General features: G+C 34.7%; 1 protein-coding gene and 1 pseudogene across 5 annotated transcripts in view; both read right to left on the bottom strand.

Annotated features, from left to right (window-relative positions):
- The window catches only part of Nsd3 (nuclear receptor binding SET domain protein 3), a 108304-nt gene that overhangs the window by 15502 nt on the left and 72921 nt on the right, over nucleotides 1-19881 (bottom strand). For 2 of the 5 annotated variants that reach the window (XM_046463843.2, XM_046463845.2), the window contains exons 13-19: nucleotides 13713-13910; nucleotides 12856-13029; nucleotides 8723-8869; nucleotides 5333-5516; nucleotides 2191-2393; nucleotides 1267-1379; nucleotides 390-659 (exon numbers count right to left, since the gene is read on the bottom strand). In XM_046463843.2, coding sequence (XP_046319799.1) covers nucleotides 390-659; nucleotides 1267-1379; nucleotides 2191-2393; nucleotides 5333-5516; nucleotides 8723-8869; nucleotides 12856-13029; nucleotides 13713-13910 — 1289 coding nt within the window. The remainder of the gene's footprint in view (nucleotides 1-389; nucleotides 660-1266; nucleotides 1380-2190; nucleotides 2394-5332; nucleotides 5517-8722; nucleotides 8870-12855; nucleotides 13030-13712; nucleotides 13911-19881) is intronic. The other 3 variants (XM_046463844.2, XM_046463846.2, XM_046463847.2) reach the window with 2 other exon arrangements.
- On the bottom strand, nucleotides 13935-19384 carry LOC131424924 (protein CutA-like; annotated as a pseudogene).

The following is a 19881-nucleotide window of genomic DNA, read 5'->3' as shown; positions in this document are numbered from 1 at the left end:
CACTAAGTTGCTGAGGCTGGCTTGAAATCCTCTTACCTCAGCCTCCCAAGTTGCTGGGATTTATAGGCATGTGCCACTGCATCTAGTAGCCATTCCCTCTTTTTTTTTTTAATTTTTAAAATATTTATTTTTCAGTTTTTGGTGGACACAACATCTTTATTTTTATTTTTATGTGGTGCTGATGATCGAACCCAGCGCCCCGCGCATGCCAGGTGAGTGTGTTACCACTTGAGCCACATCCCCAGCCAGCTATTCCCTCTTATAGCTTTATTTTCCTTTGCAGCATTTAGTGGTCCTTACATTATATATCTGTTTACACTACAGAAGTATTCCTAAGTAACACAGTTTTGGTCTGTTCCACCCCAACCACTACCTCTATCACATCCTACCTTCTTAATGCTCCTTTTGGTCCTGAGGCCCCAGCCTCTTCGCTCTGTTTTGATGATCTCTGCATCTGGATATAGCCTCTTTGTAAAGCACTGGTTCTGACAGCGATCTCCAGCTGGGCAGACCTGTGGGTGACACTCGTACTGTAACATTCTGTTCAGACACTCTGATTCCAGGCCACAAGGGTTTTCATCAGCAGGCTTGCAGTTACAGCGGGGAATCTCCGACAGGTCAGCAACCTGTATCTGTACCTTTCCTATTACTTTGTTAGCCTAGAAAACAAAATCACAAAAGAGAGGGAGGCCAAGGTAAGCAATCTACTAGCAATCTGAACAGAAACATCCCCCCAGCACTGCCCCGCCAAAAGCCCGTGCTATACAGGCCTCTGCTAATATCTTGTGATATGACTCTAAGCAAAGCTCTTTACCTTAATTTCTCTGTGAATAAGCTAAGAATAATAACTCTCCTTGGTCAACAAAAATATCCAAACCTGAAAAATGAATTTTTTGTTTGTTTATCCTGTGTATTTCTCCTTCCACTGGTTGATAAGCATGCTTATCTGTGGGCTCTTTGAAAAAAGAGGCTAAACACCTATATTCTCATTTGGTTGCAGGATAACCTGGTAGAAGAAGAATGAGATTTCACATGAACTATGTTCCTCCTAGATATGAGAGGGCTTATCGAAGTTCTAATCCTCACAGCACTGCAGCTAGGGGCTCCCATCTGATGCCTTCAACAAAAGCTCTAAGTTGGTTTTACAGAAGACAGGCTGATAACTAGCAAAAGTTTTCACAAGTTAAAAAGGGCCTTTAACTACTGAGAGAATAATGGATTTCATCTTGTCTATCAAATACCAGTGTTTTCATGGGTAAGACTCACTTTGATGTGTTTGTAAGGAGGAGGTTTTCTTGAGTTTTTTTCAGTCTCTAGTGCTTCTTTACTTTCTCTTTGTGCTTTCAATTCCTGGAAACGTTTTGCAGCTTCTTCCAGTGCTGACAATAAGACCAAACAAATTACATAATTACTGAAATACAAACACACATGGTCAGTAGTTTTATACTATCTTCCCAATGCTCTGCATTTGGCCTGAGATTTTCTTTCTAAAGTCACATTCTGGAAATTACCATTCACCACCAGCATAGGGTTATAATGAAATAGAATATAACTCACTAAACATTACAGCTGTATGCCCGCTGCTGCCTCAGAGGCACTCTACCTTAATGATAGAGACCTCCAAGTGACCCTAATAGTAGGTGTTTACTTTGTACTAGATTTAAATTCATCTCACTCTTACCCAGAAAGCCAAATTTCCTGGCAACTTTTTGTAAAAGCAGTTGTAAAGCTCTTCATAGGAAGCTTTTACTACTCTTGTGGCAAAGGAGTTTCCCTTCATTATGAAGACTATTTGCAGTATAATCTTTGTTTACAGAAAGATTGCTGGGGGCTGAGGTTGGGGCTCAGTGGCAAAGCACTCGCCTAATATGTGTGAGGCACTGGGTTCAATCCTCAATATCACATAAAAATAAATAAATAAATAGATTTTGTCCAACTACACACACACACACACACACACACACGAACAAACGATTGCTGAAGAAATTCTTTTCACGTATATAGCAAAGTCTACTATACTTAAATTCATTTCAGACCTGGTTCTAATATGACTGGAAGTTAGTGGATGCAGGATCATTATGCCTAGTGAAAATTCTCTAATACTAGATGTGCTGTATGCAAGTGAGGAGATGTGGAGAAATCTACACTGGAGATCTGGTTCTGAGTCACTGTAAACAACATACAACTCACCTTTCTTGAAGGTCTTGTTAATACTAGTCTGTCCCTCAGCAAAGTTTTTGTCTCCTTCAACATAAGGGAACACTCTGCCCTGGTGTACCCAATAGTAGTCATGAGAACCAAAGAAGAACACAGGAAAGTCCCCCAAGTCATGTTTAAGGCCCTGGATGTTCAGTGGCACAGATCTGGGATTGCAGATCTCTGCTGGCCACCATCTGAAAACAAAAGCAATTTTAGACAAAGAAAATGAAACATCACACTATTCTTTACAAAGTTGACAAGAATAAAAAAGGGTTTTGTACTTTGCAATTTTTATTCAGATTTTAAGACCACAAAAATCTTTATTTTTAATCCATCCAAACTGTGCATCATTTGAAAACATTAATTGATTAAATAGTGAACATAGACTATACAAAGTTGGCCCTAAACCCTTGTCTAGTCTCTGTCTTTAAAAATCAATATTTGACATTTACAAAATATAGCTCATGAAAATATTAAAAAGTTTAATAATAAAATCAGAATGGTCCAATACTACTCCAATCCCAATTTGATCCACAAAAGTCATGTTTCTCCTACTCCTGACATACTTAATGCTTTTCAAGATATCAAAGATTATTTATTTCTAGTAGTCTGGGAATTATTTTTAGAATAAAGTACTTCCATGATAAAATATGGCTACCCCCATGAAAATCAACATTTTCTGAATCTCAAATCATCCAGGGCAAACAGTTCTTAATCAAATACAATAGGTTTTATCTCCATTGGTATTTCAGAATCTAATTCATCTTTGATCCAACAAACATGGGATTGGAGCAGAGTGAAAATATAACTTTCACATTATGATCATTGAATACTACAGTAATTGCTAAATGAAACCATCTGCAAGGAGCATTGAACAGTTTTTAGCAACTGGACAAACCAGGAACTGAAGGGTGAAGCTAAAGATCAGAAAATGGGGCCTATATATACACACACACACACACACACATATATATAATTATGAAAATAGCATGTGCGTCTTTCAAAACATCATGTTATAGACCAGAAATATGTACAAGTATTACATACAATTATTAATTTTTTTAAATTAAAATGATGCAGAAATGTATAAGAGAAAAGTAAAAATGTCTCCTTTTGTAATCTTATCCCTGAACCTATTAACATTAGATGCTACTTCTTTCTAAGTATTAAAAACACATGTATCCAGAGCTACACTTTTCAAAAATTATATAAATAAGGCCAGGCACAGTGGCAAGTAACTAGTCCCAGCTACTTGGTAGGCTGAGACAGGACAACTGCTTGAGCCCAGGAGTCTGAGGACAGCCTGGGCCACATATGGAGACCCTGTTCTGAGAAAGGGAAAAAAATGCATAAAATGCAGAAACAAATTGCATATACTTAATACACATTTTAAACAACTATATATCACAGATATGTTCCCATGTTCTTATATACACCTGCATTATCCTTTATTGCCTTCATGTTATCCTACAATATGGATATACTTTATTTGACAAATCCCTTATTAATAACTAAGCATTTAGGTTATTTCAAAATTTTACAATTAGAAATAACTACAGTGAACATGCCATTAAATAAATGTTTTGCCTGCTTTCATTTTTTTCTTTAGATAAATTCCTTGAGGTGGAAATGCTACAGTTATAGTTTTCTTAAGTATATGTATTTTTAGATGTAGATGCCACAACCTCGGCCCAGTTACTGTTTTGATATATGATACCAGACTGTCCTCCAAGAGGCAATTATTTCCCCATGCCCTCAATGGCCACAAAATTAGTAATCTTTTAAATCTTTGTCAATCTTTTAATTGAAAAAAAAAAGTTTTATTGTGTATTTATTTTTGGTAAATCTGAGCATTTTTCCTGGGATTATTTTCTATTTGCTATTCTTCTGCAAACTGGTTTGTTTTCTTCTTTGCTTCTTTTTCTGTTGAGACATTCATTTTTTCCTATAGAATATGGACCAAAAATATTTTCCCTTGGTTTGCCTTTTAAAACTTTATGACATCTTTTGTTATATGGTATAAACTTATTTAAATATTCAAACTATTAAAAATATTTTTTAGGTCTTAGAAGTTTCTTGTCATATTTTTGGGGGGAAAAAGAGGGGAGGGGCCTTTATGACTTTAATGTCCCTGATCCTAAATAAAAATGAAAATTTGAAATAAGTAAGTAAACAAACAGCATATTTAAAACAAAACAATATAGCTCTTACTAAAACAAAATTACAATATGGCTGAAATTCTATAGAAATATATGCAGCTTAGGATTCTAATTGAAAAGCACAACTCTTTTGTGTTAACCTGACTAGTTTCTATTTTCTTTGAAAAATAATAAATATATGCCTCAAAGTGCAGAATTTTAAAAAAATGTATGCATATGTATTTAATGAAGGCTGCTTAAAGCCTTAAAGGAAAAGTTTTATTAAAATAATGACAATCACATATACTTTTTATTTCATTCACTTAAGAACTAAAGATTCTGGGCTGGGGATATAGCTCAGTTGGTAGAGCAAAGTTTGCCTTGCATGCACAAGGCCCAGAGTTCGATCCCCAGCGCCACAACAAACAAACAAACAAATAAAAAAACTACTAAAGGTCCTTATTGAAATAAATCTCTTTTTAAATTATAAAAAGCTCTCTAGACACAGGTTAGGGCTTCTAGCCAGAAAAAAATGGGCCAGATTCAGGGGCAAAGAGAGCTATTTCGTTCAGCACATAAATTCTTGATCTTATTAGAGGCCAGAAATCAATATAAATCTAATTAAAACACAAAGAAAACATCATCTACATAGATGATGTTTTCTTTGTGTTTTAATTAATTTATATTGATATAAGACCTTTTATTCCAAAATCTAGTAGTATATAGTTCATTAGTATAAAATAATTTTCAGAATATAAAAGCAAGTCAACCAACAAATCTTAAAAACAACAAAAACAAAAAAACCGAAAGAACTCCAATAACAACATAACCTTTCCAACCCTCTAAAAATTCAGATTGAAAACCTGTTTCCCTTTTTGTTTTTTGGAGAGGTAGGCCTATGCTGCTCTGCCCATCTCCTAGCTACTCTGCATCCAAATAATGAACCTGGTCTTAAGACTGACGGAAAACTTCCTTTTTGCCCTTGGAAAACTTGCCTGTAATTTCCCAATTTGACCCAAACAATCTGCTTGTAATGTAGTTTCTTGCCAGCTTTACAGTCATCACAATTCCAGCAGCCTTCTGGCATTTCTATGCTCAGGCATTCTGGGTGGAAGGAAGCTGGGCACGATTCACAGCAGAGCAATCTTCCACCTTGAAACAAATAAACAGTCTTAATAACTGAGAAAAGAGGAAACAGAAAAAGAAAGGAGAAAGTTATCTTTTAAGTGCATTAAATTTGATTTAAATTGGGAAATAACAAAGGGATTGAGTCATATCTATAGCGATGGATTAAAATAGGAAACCATGAAAATATTTACTTTTTTTTAGGGTTTCAGTGACTAGAAGCTTAGAGTTTCATTAATATAATAATATCTTGACTTTGCTAAAATGTGAGCTATTGAGGTATGAGTTTAGCAAGCTAAGACCCTTTTATATATGATGAGAGAGATGCATAAAATGTTTAGACTGAATAGATTTGGGAACAAGTTTTTCAAATAAATGAGTAGCCATTTTCTTTTTTTTCTTCAGAGCAAGGCAAGAAAGCAATAGTCATCTTTCTATTTTAATCCAGTGCCACACTTAACTAAATCCCTTTACAATAAAATTAACAGGAATGAAAATAGCCAATTGGTTGATCAGTACTTTTGCTTTCTGTAAAAGAATACAAAATAGCAAAGGAATATGGATTCTCAAATTGATCATCAGTATCATTACCTTAGCAGTAAAAATAAAGAAAATCATATGGGCAGCATAGCAGTGGTTTGCAACTTTTCATCACAAAGGATTCCCTTCCCTTTCTCATAAACCCATGTTTTCGAATATTGTATCAACCAAAAAAACCTGCATTTCAAAATTAACAATTTCTATGATTTTAATTAAGCAAAGAGATGTATAACTAAGGAGTATTATTACATTGTTAAAATCATAGCAAAACATAAACTCATGCACCCTTATTTTACATGTGATCATTAGATTTTCCAAAATAATTAAAAAATTTTGTTTACACAAATCTTTTCTAACTTAAAATTATTGAGAACCACTGCTTTATAGCACAGAACTAATTTTCAGTGTTGAATGAAGTACCATATGCAAGGACATCCTGTCAAGTCCTTATTAAAACCCTTTTCTTTTGGATACACAAAATGATCTTTGAATTGATACCAAAACAGGTGTAGCAAAAAAAAAAAAAAAATAAATAAATAAATACAAAGAAATGAGATTAGGTATTTCTAATATGCATTTCAACAAGTGAGTGAAAAGGTTGTTAACCACTGAGAATATAATAGACATTTATTGAGAAAAAAAACTTTCCATTGGAAAATTAGGTCTATAGCCCATGAGTATACTGAGTTTAAAGTCTCATAAGCAAAAGGTTAAGAGCCCTCTATAATAACTTGATTTACATGCTCCAACCTTTTGAGGGTGTGCTATCAAGTTTTCCAGAAAATCTTGTCTTCCTGAACAGACTTTCAAACTTCTGATTAACATGAAAACAAAAAGAAAATCCATATATAACTAATGATGAATTAAATTACTATATTTCCTCTGCTTAAAAGCTTTTACTTAAATCATCAGGATTTTTCCTTTGACTGCAGATCTAAATATAGATTAATTGGGTCAATTCATCAGCCTAGAGATTAGCTTCCTGAATGCTCTAAGCCTAGGTATGGAATTCTGTAAGTTTAAAGTAAAATGAGTTTATTCATTTTGCCATTGGAAAAGAATGACTGATAGGGAGAATTGTCTTTGCAAACAGCTTTAGAGGACAAGTGATTATTAGCATTGATGTGGAAAAGTCAGGCTTCTCATTTTTAACTTTATGGAATTTTCCTAAATTTTAAGTCCTATTTCAGAGGAAATACAGAGCCAGAATCATCAGTGAAAATCATCATGATAAAAATGTTAAAAATACATAGGGAAATAGAAAAAATTAAAATATGAATGATCTGCCTTGGTGCTATGCAAGAAAACTGCTTTAGAATGCAAGATAAATAAGATATAGTTCAAGCTAAGCAGAGGGCTCAAAATAATTTCGGTTCATGTAAAGGTTAATATTGAATGTTGAAAACAAAGTAACAACTGAATTAATCTAATTTTATGTAGGCACCAGCAGGGAAATGAAGCATTTCCTAACATGCCTCAGATGGACTAATTTTATTGCATTTTGAAGTCAGACCTGTGTTTATCTTTGTTTGGGAAGCAGGCAGTATCACCATTAAGGTGATATCTGACTTCAACAGAAAACAAACAAAAAGCCAACACTTTTTCAATAGTTCTAATGGGTTCTAATTAACTTATTTATACTTTCTTTTAGTTAAGAGTTGCCACTTTAGATATCTGACAAACAGCAAAGATAAATCAAACAACATAAAGAACAGGGGTGGGGGAGCCCATTTCAAATATATTTAGTGTGTGTGTGTGTATATAAATATATATACACACATACACACACACACATACTTAGTATATATAGTTATGAATGAATTTCTGTTTCTTTTTCTTTTTTTTACAAATACTAAACCTGGCCTCTAGATCGTAATGGGAATGTATACAGGAGAAGGCCTTTACCTTCCAAGTTCATTGACTTTTTTATCCCCCTCTGAGACAGAAACTCCTCAAATAATACATTATTGTTCAATCACTTTTTCCTTTTGTTTCAAGTACGCTATGGAAAGCTAAACAGAGATAAAGTCTTCTTCCATAGATGAAATTAACTGGGAGGGACATATAAATGTATACACACATATAAATTCATGTGTATATTTACATGTACATTTAGCTCTTGGTTTTCTGTGAATAAATTATCCATCAGCAACTCAATATCCAGTATTTGAGGTATTCCCCCAATCCCAGCTTCCTAATGTGTCCTAAGACAAGGGCAACTAGTTTTCATAGCATCCTAGCAAAAATTAAGAAACAAAATGACAGACTTATTCTAAAATCAAAGTTTTAAGAATCTGCATCTTGTTTTCCTTCTTTTAATAACCTATGTTGTTATTTAGTTGACAGTAACAAATTATATCATGTCTATTCTCTTCTACCGGGAATGGTAGATCTACATATATCAGAAATTAGAGAAAGAATCCTTAAAATATTATTTTATATTGAACAAAATCCTAGTCTTTCTATTTTAATAACCTAACATATATGGAATGTGTGAAAACTTATTCAAGGATTAAAGTAAAAGTTTGTAATAATGGAATTATTTTAAGCCCTTTTTAATAATTTTGCAGCCAATGAAGACACAGTCACAACCACCAAGGCAGAATTACCAAAAGCAACAGACGGGGTGCTTGACAAGCATACATTTCCCCCCTTCATTTAAAGAGAGAAAATAGGAAATGCAAAAATAAAAGCAAGAGATAAACTATTTTGATTATTACCTTTCTCACATTTCTTTTTGGAAGCTGACGAAGAAGGAATCATAGGTAATTTCATCAACTCAGCACGATTTGATTCATTCAGTAGGTAGTGGGACTTATAGGCATATGAACTGAACATGGGGTCTGAATGGTCCTGAACTATCAGCCCTATACAAAACAAACAGAAAGAGATGAGCTCCAATGAAACTACCCATGATTCCATGAAGAAAAAAAAAAACAAAAAACAATACCTATTTTGCAGCTATGCCAAGTTGGGGCTAAGGAAGAAAATGAAAAAAAAAGAAGAAAGGAAAAGAAAAAAGGTCTGACAGAAAGCCTTTTGTAGTTATTAAAGGGGAATAGAGCCAACTCAAAACCTTATCTCTATTATAGAAACCCCTATACTGCAGAAGAAAGGTCCAAATAAGTTCAAGATACACACATGGCATTTAGTATCATAATGAAAACTCCCTGAGGAAAATAAAGCTACATTCCTTAACATTTAGAAGTACTTGATAACAACCCAGAGAATGAAATGACATGTCAATTAGCAAGAAATAAGGATCATTTACATAACATAAATCCTGATCTACCTTCAATATGTCAAGCATAACTTAAGGTATACTTCATTCTAGCTTTCTCTGCCAGTTAATGAAATTTTTCTCCACCAATATGGTACATGATTTTAAAAACACAAGATCACTGTAACCCATCTATGATTCCCTCTTCTCTCCCTCCCTGCCCCTTCCCCAGTTGTGTTCATAATGTAGTTATAAGCCACCATGAACCAGGGACAATGACAGCAAGGAAAACTGCTTTATCTTAGTTACCAGTCAGTTTATAATGATCTAGGACTTTTGAACACAAATCACAAAAGCAATTTCACTTAGAAATAATTTTGACAGGGAGAAAGAGTTTTGTTTTAAAAAGGGTTACCATTTACTTTTTCCTGTGGATGTTATCTTCATTTGATGCCCTTCACTGAGATAGATTCAAGAAATGTCTCTGAACCAGACAATAGAATGGAACTTGAAATTGCTAATAACATAAGAATCTCCTAAGAAAAGTTATGTAATGTCGAAATAAATTTCACACTTTTAATAGAGGGAGGTGGTATAGTATAAAAAAGTCATAGGCTTTGAAATATGGAAGATCAGGTATAAATGCTAACACGAGTGTGACCTTGGGCAAATGATCTCATCTGGGCTTCAGTGTTCTCATCCACATAAAATGGGGAAATAACTTCTCAGGGCAATTGTGCAAAGACTTTCAAACAGTGTTTACTGGAGTTTGATTTACATATGCAAAATAAATTGCTATTACTCCTATTAAAATGAAAACCTTTGGTGCTTTTAAATTACCATTTCAAAGAAAGGTACAGAATGTTAAGTAACTTTCATAACCATCTTCTAGATGAATAAACTACATTGGAAAATGTCTCAGTTTCTCTTATAGCACCTCAAGTGACTCTGTTTATGAATGTAACTATACCTCCAAATCTTGAAATCTCTCAATCTACTTCTAGACATTTTGGACATTAAGACATTAAGAACTAACTTAGCTGGACATAGTGGCACATGCAATCCCAGCAATTTGGGAGGCTGATGCAGGAGGACTGCAAGTTTGAGGCCAGCCTCAGCAACTTAGATCCTAAGCAACTTAGTGAGACCTTGACTCAACAGATAAAAATGGCTGGGAATGTAGCTCAGTGGTTAAGCACCCCTGGGTTCAATCTCCAGTACCAAACCAAACCAAACCAAACAACAACAATTAAAATAGTGACTTTATATACCCAATAGCCAAGAACTTAAAAAAAAAAATCCTTTATGAGGAGTGAAGAATTCTAATTCTGTATGAGGAAAGAAGCAAAATAAGCTAAGTTTTCTAATACCAAATATAAATGATTAAAATGTATCTTTTTGTGTATGATCTTATAAAAGGTCTCTTAAAAGGGTGACCTTTCTAATAATCAATACTTATAAAAGAACACATATTATTTACTTCTGAAAGACTTTTAAGCATTCTCCAATCCCAATAGCTAACATATTTAAAATAAAATTTTGCTAAGTGCTGGAAAGGAAAATGAAGATGATTTCTGTTGATTACACAAAGTTTCAAAAGTTAAAATATCGAGAACCAAATAATCTTTCTTAAATGGGCATTTAAATATAGTAAATCAGAATATTTGCCAAATTGATAAGATATAAATACAGATTTTGTTCTTTATTTTTTAATATTTATTTTTTAGTTGCAGTTGGACATAATACCTTTATTTTATTTATTTATTTTTATGTGGTGCTAAGGATCGAACCCAGGACCTCGAACGTGATCGTTAAGTGCTCTACTGCTGAGCCACAACCCCAGCCCCAGATTTTGTTCTTAACATATGGTTTTTGCCCTCATCTACATTAGTCTCAAGCTTTTAATCAAAGTATATGTTAAATTTAATACAATGGCTAGAGTTTTTATAAGTGGACCATTTTCTATCTATCCTAAATTAAAAATACCTGTTTAAAAGATTTCCCAATTATTGAATGAAACAGCAAAAGAAAATATTGTTGAATATACTGATGGCATTGGATTCAGAATACACCCCAAAGTAAGCAAGTTTATAATAGTTATAAACTTGAGGCTTAAAATGTTGGCTAAATTATATTTCCTTATTCATTGCCAGTAAGAGCACCTTAGAATGGTAAAATAGAAAAGGTTTGAAAATTAAGAAGAGACTATGTTTTAAAAAAAAAGAGACTATGTTGTCACTGCCACTCATCTGAAAGTCTTTACAGCTAGGCACTCAACTGATAATTCAATAATTCTTTCCTATCTTTATGTTCTTTGGGGAGGAATGAAAATGAGAAAGGCATTAATGACGGTTTTCAATTTTTTATTTGCCTACTTAAATCCTTTCTGTCACCTGTTACAATGTGGCATGAAACAATCTTAGCCCTCCTCCTCCATGTAGCAGCCAGGTTTCAGAGCAGGACACAGTTTAACTGGCTAGTAAATAGTAAAGAAAAACAATGTTTCTACTCCAATGGCAGCTAGCCAGCCATATGTACCACTAACCCAGCTGGCTACTACACAAAGGACCACCATTTAGTTAATCTTTCACTGTCTACCTATTTACTGTAAGTTATATTTTTTAAATAAAAGAAACAAAATCAAGACAACCTAAGATCTGTTATGCAATCTAAATCCTACTTTAAAAATATTTATATAGTATTGTCACCAAATTAACTCTCCTTAAAACAAAAACAAAAATATGCTTTCATCTTTAATATAGTACATAATCAAACAGTACTGATTTACCTTAGTGTCCTTTCAAATATTTCACACAGAGGGACGTTCAGAATACTTAGCACTTAAATTAAAAATACAACAAAACCAGTATTGGGGGCTATAATGTTTACTAATTACAAACAAGAAGTTTCCTTATCATACAAAGCTGGATACTGCATATTACAGCCAAACTAAAGAAGTTCTATTTTATGTGTTCCAGGAGAACTCAAGTTCACTGACCAACCTCCCAACCCCCAGGACACAATATTGTTTCAATTGATCAATCTTTTGGCATACTTAAGTATCAACAGCTGGCAAATGAGAAAGCTTGCATTGCTGGCTCTTAACTAAGCCACCACATATGTTGTCTTGGCTGTGTCCCATCAGGCCTTCTCAATGCCAGACCAAAACATTATAAAATACAACATAAACAATCAAAAAATAAATGTGCTAGTTTTGCCTTCCAAGTGAAGTCTCAATCAGTTAAAAGTCTGGATCGAAGAAGATGACATGGGACGTATTTACTTGGAATAGAAAATTTATTTGTCGAAGGGAACAGATTAATCTTTGATTAATAGAAATGTTAACCAAATAAAAAACTAAGAATTTATCTGTACTTCTAAGATATTTTCTCAAATGCAGATTTTGGCTTATTGAAGAATTCATACTCTTTTAACAATTTGGATGTCTAACACTGTAAAAGGGACTTAGTTGCTACAATGTTCATCTCTCTCAGGGACATAATAAAATGGAATTTGGAACTGGGAGGAGATTGTACTAGGTGGCCTGAGTTTTCTCCCAATGCTGAGACCCATTTTAATGGAGAAATATGCCAACAGATTAAAAATAAATAAAGAGAAAGGACTGACACTCACCTCTGGCACAAACGAAACAAAAGCCTACATTTACAGCAGAAGAAGAATTACTGCTCCGTTTGGAATGATTACTACAGATGAGAATGTAGGAGGATACAAATATGCTTCCAGCAGCAATGCAAGCATCTCCAGAGTGATAGGCAACTGGACATCTCAAACATCTCATCATGCGTCCTGTTTAAAGACAGGTCAACAAAGAATCTGTACAACAAAGCATTGGCTGGATATGAAATGAGACTTTTGTAATTAGGCTGTTTGGGTTCCCACATGACACCAGTGATTGGAATAGTAAATATTTTCCTTCACTAGGCTTGCTCTCTCATTCCTATGCTATATGGCCCTTAAATACAAGCCTAATCATCATAAAAGAAGTGTTCAAAGAAAAAAAAATTAGTTCTAATGTTGGAAAGATGGTGATATGCAATTTGGCACTTGTATAAGGGATTTTCAGGGTAGTTTTGAACATATGGAATTTTCTTCTCATGGTCTGAATTGGCAATTTTATTTCCATTTAACATGTTGCTGATTGTGTTGAGGTTTTTTTTTTTTTTTATTGGTGCGGGGGGTACTATGGATTGAACTCAGGGGTCCTTAACCACTGAGCCACATCCCCAGCCCTTAGAGCCTCACTAAGTTGCTGAGGCTAGCTTTGAACTCATGATCCTTCTCTGCCTTAGCCTCCTGAGCTACTAGGATTACAGATGGGCACCACGGCGCCTGGCTGATTGGGTTGAGTTTTTATGCCTAGAGATACACACAGGGACAATATTCAATGTTGTTTGTTAATGTGCTTAATAGATTATTTGCCACTGCACTTTAAATAAAAAAATTGTTGTGTCCTTCTTCAGTAGTGTTACCTTTACTCGCTTTGTGGATATCTTTCTCCATAGAGCAGGCAGAGCAGCAGTGCTGGGGGCAGCGGAATCCTTTTGATTCAAAGATGGCAGTGGGGAATTTGCGGACACAGGCTTCATGATAAAACTTCCCACAAGTACCAACAGAACAACGTTTCACATCTTTACCAGACACCTTACATGAAAAACATGGGTGTTGCCCTGAAAGATTGATGAAGAATACAGATTAAATAAAATATAATTAAAGCATATTCCTTTCAGATAGAAGCAGCAACAGAAATCAAATAGGTGTTCCTAGAAGAAGATCTACTATTACATATAAGAAATTAACATATAAAAAGAAGTATTTAAAATAAATGGCTAAATTAAAAGAATTTCATAAGTTCTGCTGGGATAATTAATAATCACTTTGGAGATACAACACTAAAAACAATTTAGATCTCCAAAACTAATTTCATAAAAAAACCCAAATAGAATTTTTTTTAAATATCTGAGAGCAGAGAGTGGCAGGGTCTTTGCCACACAAAATGAACAAAAGCCATTACCAAATAATAGAGCAATTCCATTTCATAACCATGGACAATTTATGTATGTAAACCAGACACAAAATGAAAACTCATACTCTGAATAAAAAAGGCAGAAAATTACAGATAAGCATATCTTATTTAACCTGTAGAAAATCAAGTACAAAAGAAGTTAAAATTACTCACAGAAAAGACAATTACTTTCAAAGTGAGCTAACTCTGAAAGAGAATAATGGAAGCCAGAAAACAACAGAATGCTATCTTCAAAAAGCTGAAAGAAAATAATTACCAAGCCAGAATTCTATACCCAGTAAAATGATTAAGAATCCAGTAAAATCCAAGTTCACTGAGGAGGATTAATAAAACATGGCTCTTTGAGAAAATTAAAACAAATATCCCTGATATGAGTAATAAAAAAATGAGAAAAAGCACTAATGTTAAGTGATATCAGAAATAAAAAATGGAACATCACTACAAATCCTACAAACATTAAAAATATTAAAAGGATTTCACTACATTTTTGCTAATAATAATTGGTTAGATGAACAGACCAATTCCTAGAAAAACAGAACTTACTAGCACTGGCACAAAATAAATAGAAAATATGAATAGTTTTATGAACTATTAAAATAAATTGAAACTGTAATTAAATGCCTTCCAACAAAGAAAATTTTAGGCCCAGATGGCTCCACCGGTGGATGTGCCAAACATTTAAAGGAAGAATAATGCCAATTATGATAGAAATGGAATAGAAAAAAAGGAACACATACAAGAAAACAGATGTGGAAAAATATGCAACCAAAATGGCTCAGGATTATGTTTTGTTCCATAAAGAGTTTACCCACCCTATGGAGAAAATATATGCAACATACATTAGCAAAGATAACTGAAAAAGACTTATGAAGAACCATAAATCAAAACAGAAACAAAAGCAGCCTAAATAAAAGTGGGTAGAGTATAAATAGGCAATTTACAAACAGTGGAAAGAAAAAGAGCCAAAAACATTAAAAATGCTCAACTTCAGTAGTAATCAGATAAATGCTAACTGAAACCAGTTATGAAATAAGAAAAAAAACCCTAAAATGGTTATATAATACCAATTTTTAAAAATATTTATTTTTTCATTGTAGTTGGACACAATACCTTTACTTATTTTTATGTGGTGCTGAGGATCGAATCCAGGGCCTCACACTTGCTAGGCGAGTGTTCTACCTCTGAACCACAACACCAGCCCCCATCCCCGAAATAATACCAATTATTGATACAGGTGTGAGCAAACAGGCACTCTTATATTCTGATAGTAGAAATTTAAGTTGTAAAGAACTACCTTAGAAGGCAACTAGAAATTCTACTTCTTAATAAGTACTTAGTTAAATTTATATGTGTAAAAGTATGTTGACTGAATAACTACAATTGCAGAACTGAAATCAACTCATATGTACTTCCATAGAAGAAGGGTTAAATATAACTATCCTATATGCATACTATGGAATACTATCAGCAATCAAATAGAATGCAACTGTATTTATTATAGAAAGAGTTCCTGCAGAACAACAGTATGATATGTTTTTATTGAACATATGTGCATAAACGTTAAGCACACACACACAAACATAAAAACATTGCAGGGTTACAAAGTGACAACACTAGTTGGATCTGGCAAGAGATGGAAAAAAGCAGGGGCCTAAAATTAAGAGTGGTGATCAAGGCCTGGGTGTAGCTCAGTAGTAGATTCTGTGCTTAGCATGCACTAGGTGCTGAGTTTAAACCCCAGCACCAAAACAAAATGACCATGGTAGAAATCAACTAGACAGTACAACTTTTCATACAATATGTTCATATATTACTCGTATAATTGGAAATGAAGATAAAATACTAAGTATAACACTGTAAGACAAAAATGGACAAGAGACATGAACAGAAAAGTCACAGAAGAGTGAATAAAGATATAGGAAAAAAATGCTTAGTTATAAACAAAGAACTGAAAATTACAGTAACAAACTTCTTAAATGTTTATTGAACATCTGGACATCATCTTTTGGGAAGTGTTTGTTCGTCTTTAGCCCATTTTCCTTCAATGCTTATAAAAACTAGAAGGGAAAACTACAAGGAATAGTTTTGCCTTTTTTCCCCAGAGGGTTAGTTGAATTGCAACATTGTTCTTTGGTTTTGCAAGTGCCTTATCTTTACAATTATCTGAATTATAAAACTTTTTTAAAATCAGTACTTACAAATGTGATATTCACATTTTTTTTTACTGTCTTTGTTGTAGAAATAAAGTACAGTGTTTTTCTTTTCTTATTGCTGTCCTGTTGCATATATGTAACTTCAAATTACATTTTAACAGGTATATATTTTTGAAGGTAATAGTATTTTTAAAAAATGACTTTTAGGGCTGGGGGTATGGCTCAGTGGTACAGCACTTGTATAGCATGTATAAAGCCCTGGATTCTATCCCCAGCACCACACATATACACACACATTAGAAAAAAGAAAAAAAAGTAACTTTAGAAGTCTTAAAAATTAAAAAAAAAAGTATTTTAAGGGCAGGAGGTTTAACTTTACAGCTTTGCCTAATGCATAAAATACTCTAAATAGCCAGTTGCAGTGGTACATGTGACTTGGGAGGCTGAAATAGGAGGATCTCAAGTTTGAGCTTCCTGGTTTCAGTTCCTGATACCAACAAACAAGAACCAGACAGTATTTATTGGGGGTCCAGTCATCACCTGAAAGTCAGAGAGTTGGTTGTTTTTTTTTTTTTTTTTAATGAAAGGATCATGACAGGAACAGGGCTCATCATTGGTAGGACTGTGCTGGAGACAGAAACTGACTCTCTGACCTGGCGCACTCAGTGAAGGTAGGGGGAGTTCCCCTGCTCCATGGGCAAGGAAATCACCTCAGCCACTTCATAAGGATGCACAGAATGAACAAAATCTGTCAAGGCTGGGATCAAGGAACTTTGGGTTTTAATCATCATCAGTAACTCACTGTCATCTTCGATGTTTCCCGTCCACTCATAGATGGACGAGGGATGAGGTTGATGCAAGCTGCTAGCTGCTTCTCCACCATGGCTCTGGCAATCTCCTTGGTGACCTTTTCATTGGGGCAAGTGACAAAGGCTGCAGAAACCTATCCTGGAACATAGCTAGAGCCCAAGGCTGGTGTGGGCTGGGATGGGGGCTTCCCAAGGCCATGGACAGGAGTGCTTGGGGTAGCAACAGAAGGTGGGAGGCCACAGGCAACAACACAGGCATCCAAAGAATCGACAGAAACAGAGTAGCCTGGGTGGCAGGCATGTAATAAGAAAACAGCACACACCACGTGACAGTAGCCCTCTTCTTGTTTTTAAAGCAAAATTTCTCTTAAATTTCAAGATAAGTATGTGCCAAATTAGATCATATTTAACTTTTTTTTTTTTGTGTGTGTGTATGTGTGGTACTGGGGAATGAACCCAGGGCCTTGCCCCATGCTAGGCATGTGCTCAAAACTGAGCCACATCCCCAGTCCATTTTTAAATTTTATTTTGAGGCAGTGTCTTGCTAAGTTGCTGAGACTGCCTTAAACTTGGAATCCTCATGCCCTGACCTGAGGAGTAGTTAAGGTCCTGCACCACCACAGCCAATTTATATACGACCTTTTTCACCCCCATTGCTTTTTTTTTTTTTTTTTTTGCTTCTAATTAGTTACAGTAGAATTCATTCTGACATATCATACATAAATAGGAGTATAACTTTTCAATCTTCTGGTTACATACAATTTGTTGGCAGAATTCTATTAGATTTTAAACTATGGAGAGAAGTCCTATGAGTATTTTAACATGAGTTATGTGGTCCTTTCTATTGTAGTTCAAATCAGGATTTGCATACTTAAACACTTAAGGGGTCAGGAAGGTTACAACAATGACTGGAGTAACCAGGTTTTAGAAAAAGAGAATTGTGTGGAATTTGGGGAACTAGAAGTACAAGCCTCCAAATGAAAACACATTCTGAAGGCCAAACAAAACAATGTGAACATAATTTAACCCCAAGGCTGCCAGTTGGAAACTTGTTCTGAAGTTTTACTATATCTAAATGTGATGAACTAAATATTTTATATAGAGAAAAATATGAAGTTTCTATGGCTTCTGGAGTTTAATTTATATGTATGTTTGTTATGGTTTGTATATGAGATGTCCCCCAAAAGCTCCTATGTTAATGCAGGAATGTTCAGAGGTGAAATGATTAGATTATGAGAGCTATAACCAAATCAGTGTATTAAAACAGATTAATAATTTGAATTGACTAATGGGGTGGTAACTGTAGGCAAGGAGAGCAGGGCTGGAGGAAGTAGATCACTGGGGGGGCAAGCTTTGGTTTATATTTTGTCTCTGGTGCCTTGCTCTCTTTCTGCTTTCTGGCTGTCATGAGCTAAGTAGCTTTCCTCTGTTGCACCCTTCTGCCATGATGTGCTACCTCACCTCTGGCCCAGAGCAATGGAGTTGGTTGACCAGGACTGAGACCTGTGAAACCATGATCCCAAATTAAATGTTTCCTCTTCTAGGTTGTTCTTGTTAGGTATCTCCGTCACTGTGACAGAAGACTAACATAATGTGTGTATATATGTAAGTATGTGTGTTAGGATATATGACTTGCAATGTACTTTCTACTTAGCCAAGGCAACAGAAGGCAATGGAAAAGAGCAAGAACTCTGGAGTCAAACTGCCTAGGTTTATATTAGAGCTTCATCATATGCTACCTTTGTAACTTTGGGCAAGGTAATGAACTCTCTAACCCTCATTTTCCCTTTTCTACAAAATGGAAATAATAATAGTACTCATTTCATAATATTACAAGGATCAACTGACAGAGAAAGATAAAATGCACCTAGCATTTAGTAAGAGTTCACTAAAAAAAAGGCCAACTTTTTGTCTAAAGAATTTTAGAAGCATACATTCAAATGAAAAAGGAAAACATTTGTGATTATCCAGATAAAGGGGGAAAGGAGTGTAGGAAAATTATTAATAGAGTCAAAGGAAAGATCAGCATATCACATGTAGTTGATATATAATTGGCTCTTAGTTCCTCATAGTTAAAACAAACCAAAACCAAACACAAACAAAAAGACCACATAAACTCAATTCCTAGAAGCACTATCATGCTATCTTCAGTAATCCTTCCCTTCCTTCCCTTCCCTTCCCTCCCTCCCTCCCTTCCTTCCTTCATTCCTTCCTTATATTGGGGTTTGAATCCAGAAACATGTACAAGCCAAGCAAGCATTCTATCACTGAGCTATAGCTACTTCTCTAGCTTTGCTCAGTCTCTTGAGTAGCTGGTATACAGGTGTGCGCCACTGTGCCTGGATCCAGTTTTTTCACTTGTTACTTATTAAACATTTACTTCCTGATTTCTGTTAGTTTAAAAATAATGGCTACATAGAAAAGAAATATAGGGCTGGGGATGTGGCTCAAGCGGTAGCGCGCTCGCCTGGCATGCGTGCAGCCTGGGTTCTATCCTCAGCACCACATATAAACAAAGATGTTGTGTCCGTCGAAAACTAAAAAATAAATATTAAAAAATTCCCTCTCTCTCTCTCCCCCCCCCTCTTAAAAAAAAAAAGAAATATAAACTAGCATATTTCTTTCATGTTATTCTAACAAGTATGTATAGACA

Source organism: Marmota monax, unplaced genomic scaffold, assembly GCF_021218885.2.
Source record: "Marmota monax isolate L192 unplaced genomic scaffold, Marmota_monax_Labrador192_F-V1.1 WCK01_AAM20220418_F8-fsc00224, whole genome shotgun sequence".
Taxonomy (NCBI): domain Eukaryota; kingdom Metazoa; phylum Chordata; class Mammalia; order Rodentia; family Sciuridae; genus Marmota; species Marmota monax.
The sequence above is the reverse complement of the archived record's forward strand: the minus strand, read 5'-3'. Positions and strand labels throughout refer to the sequence as shown.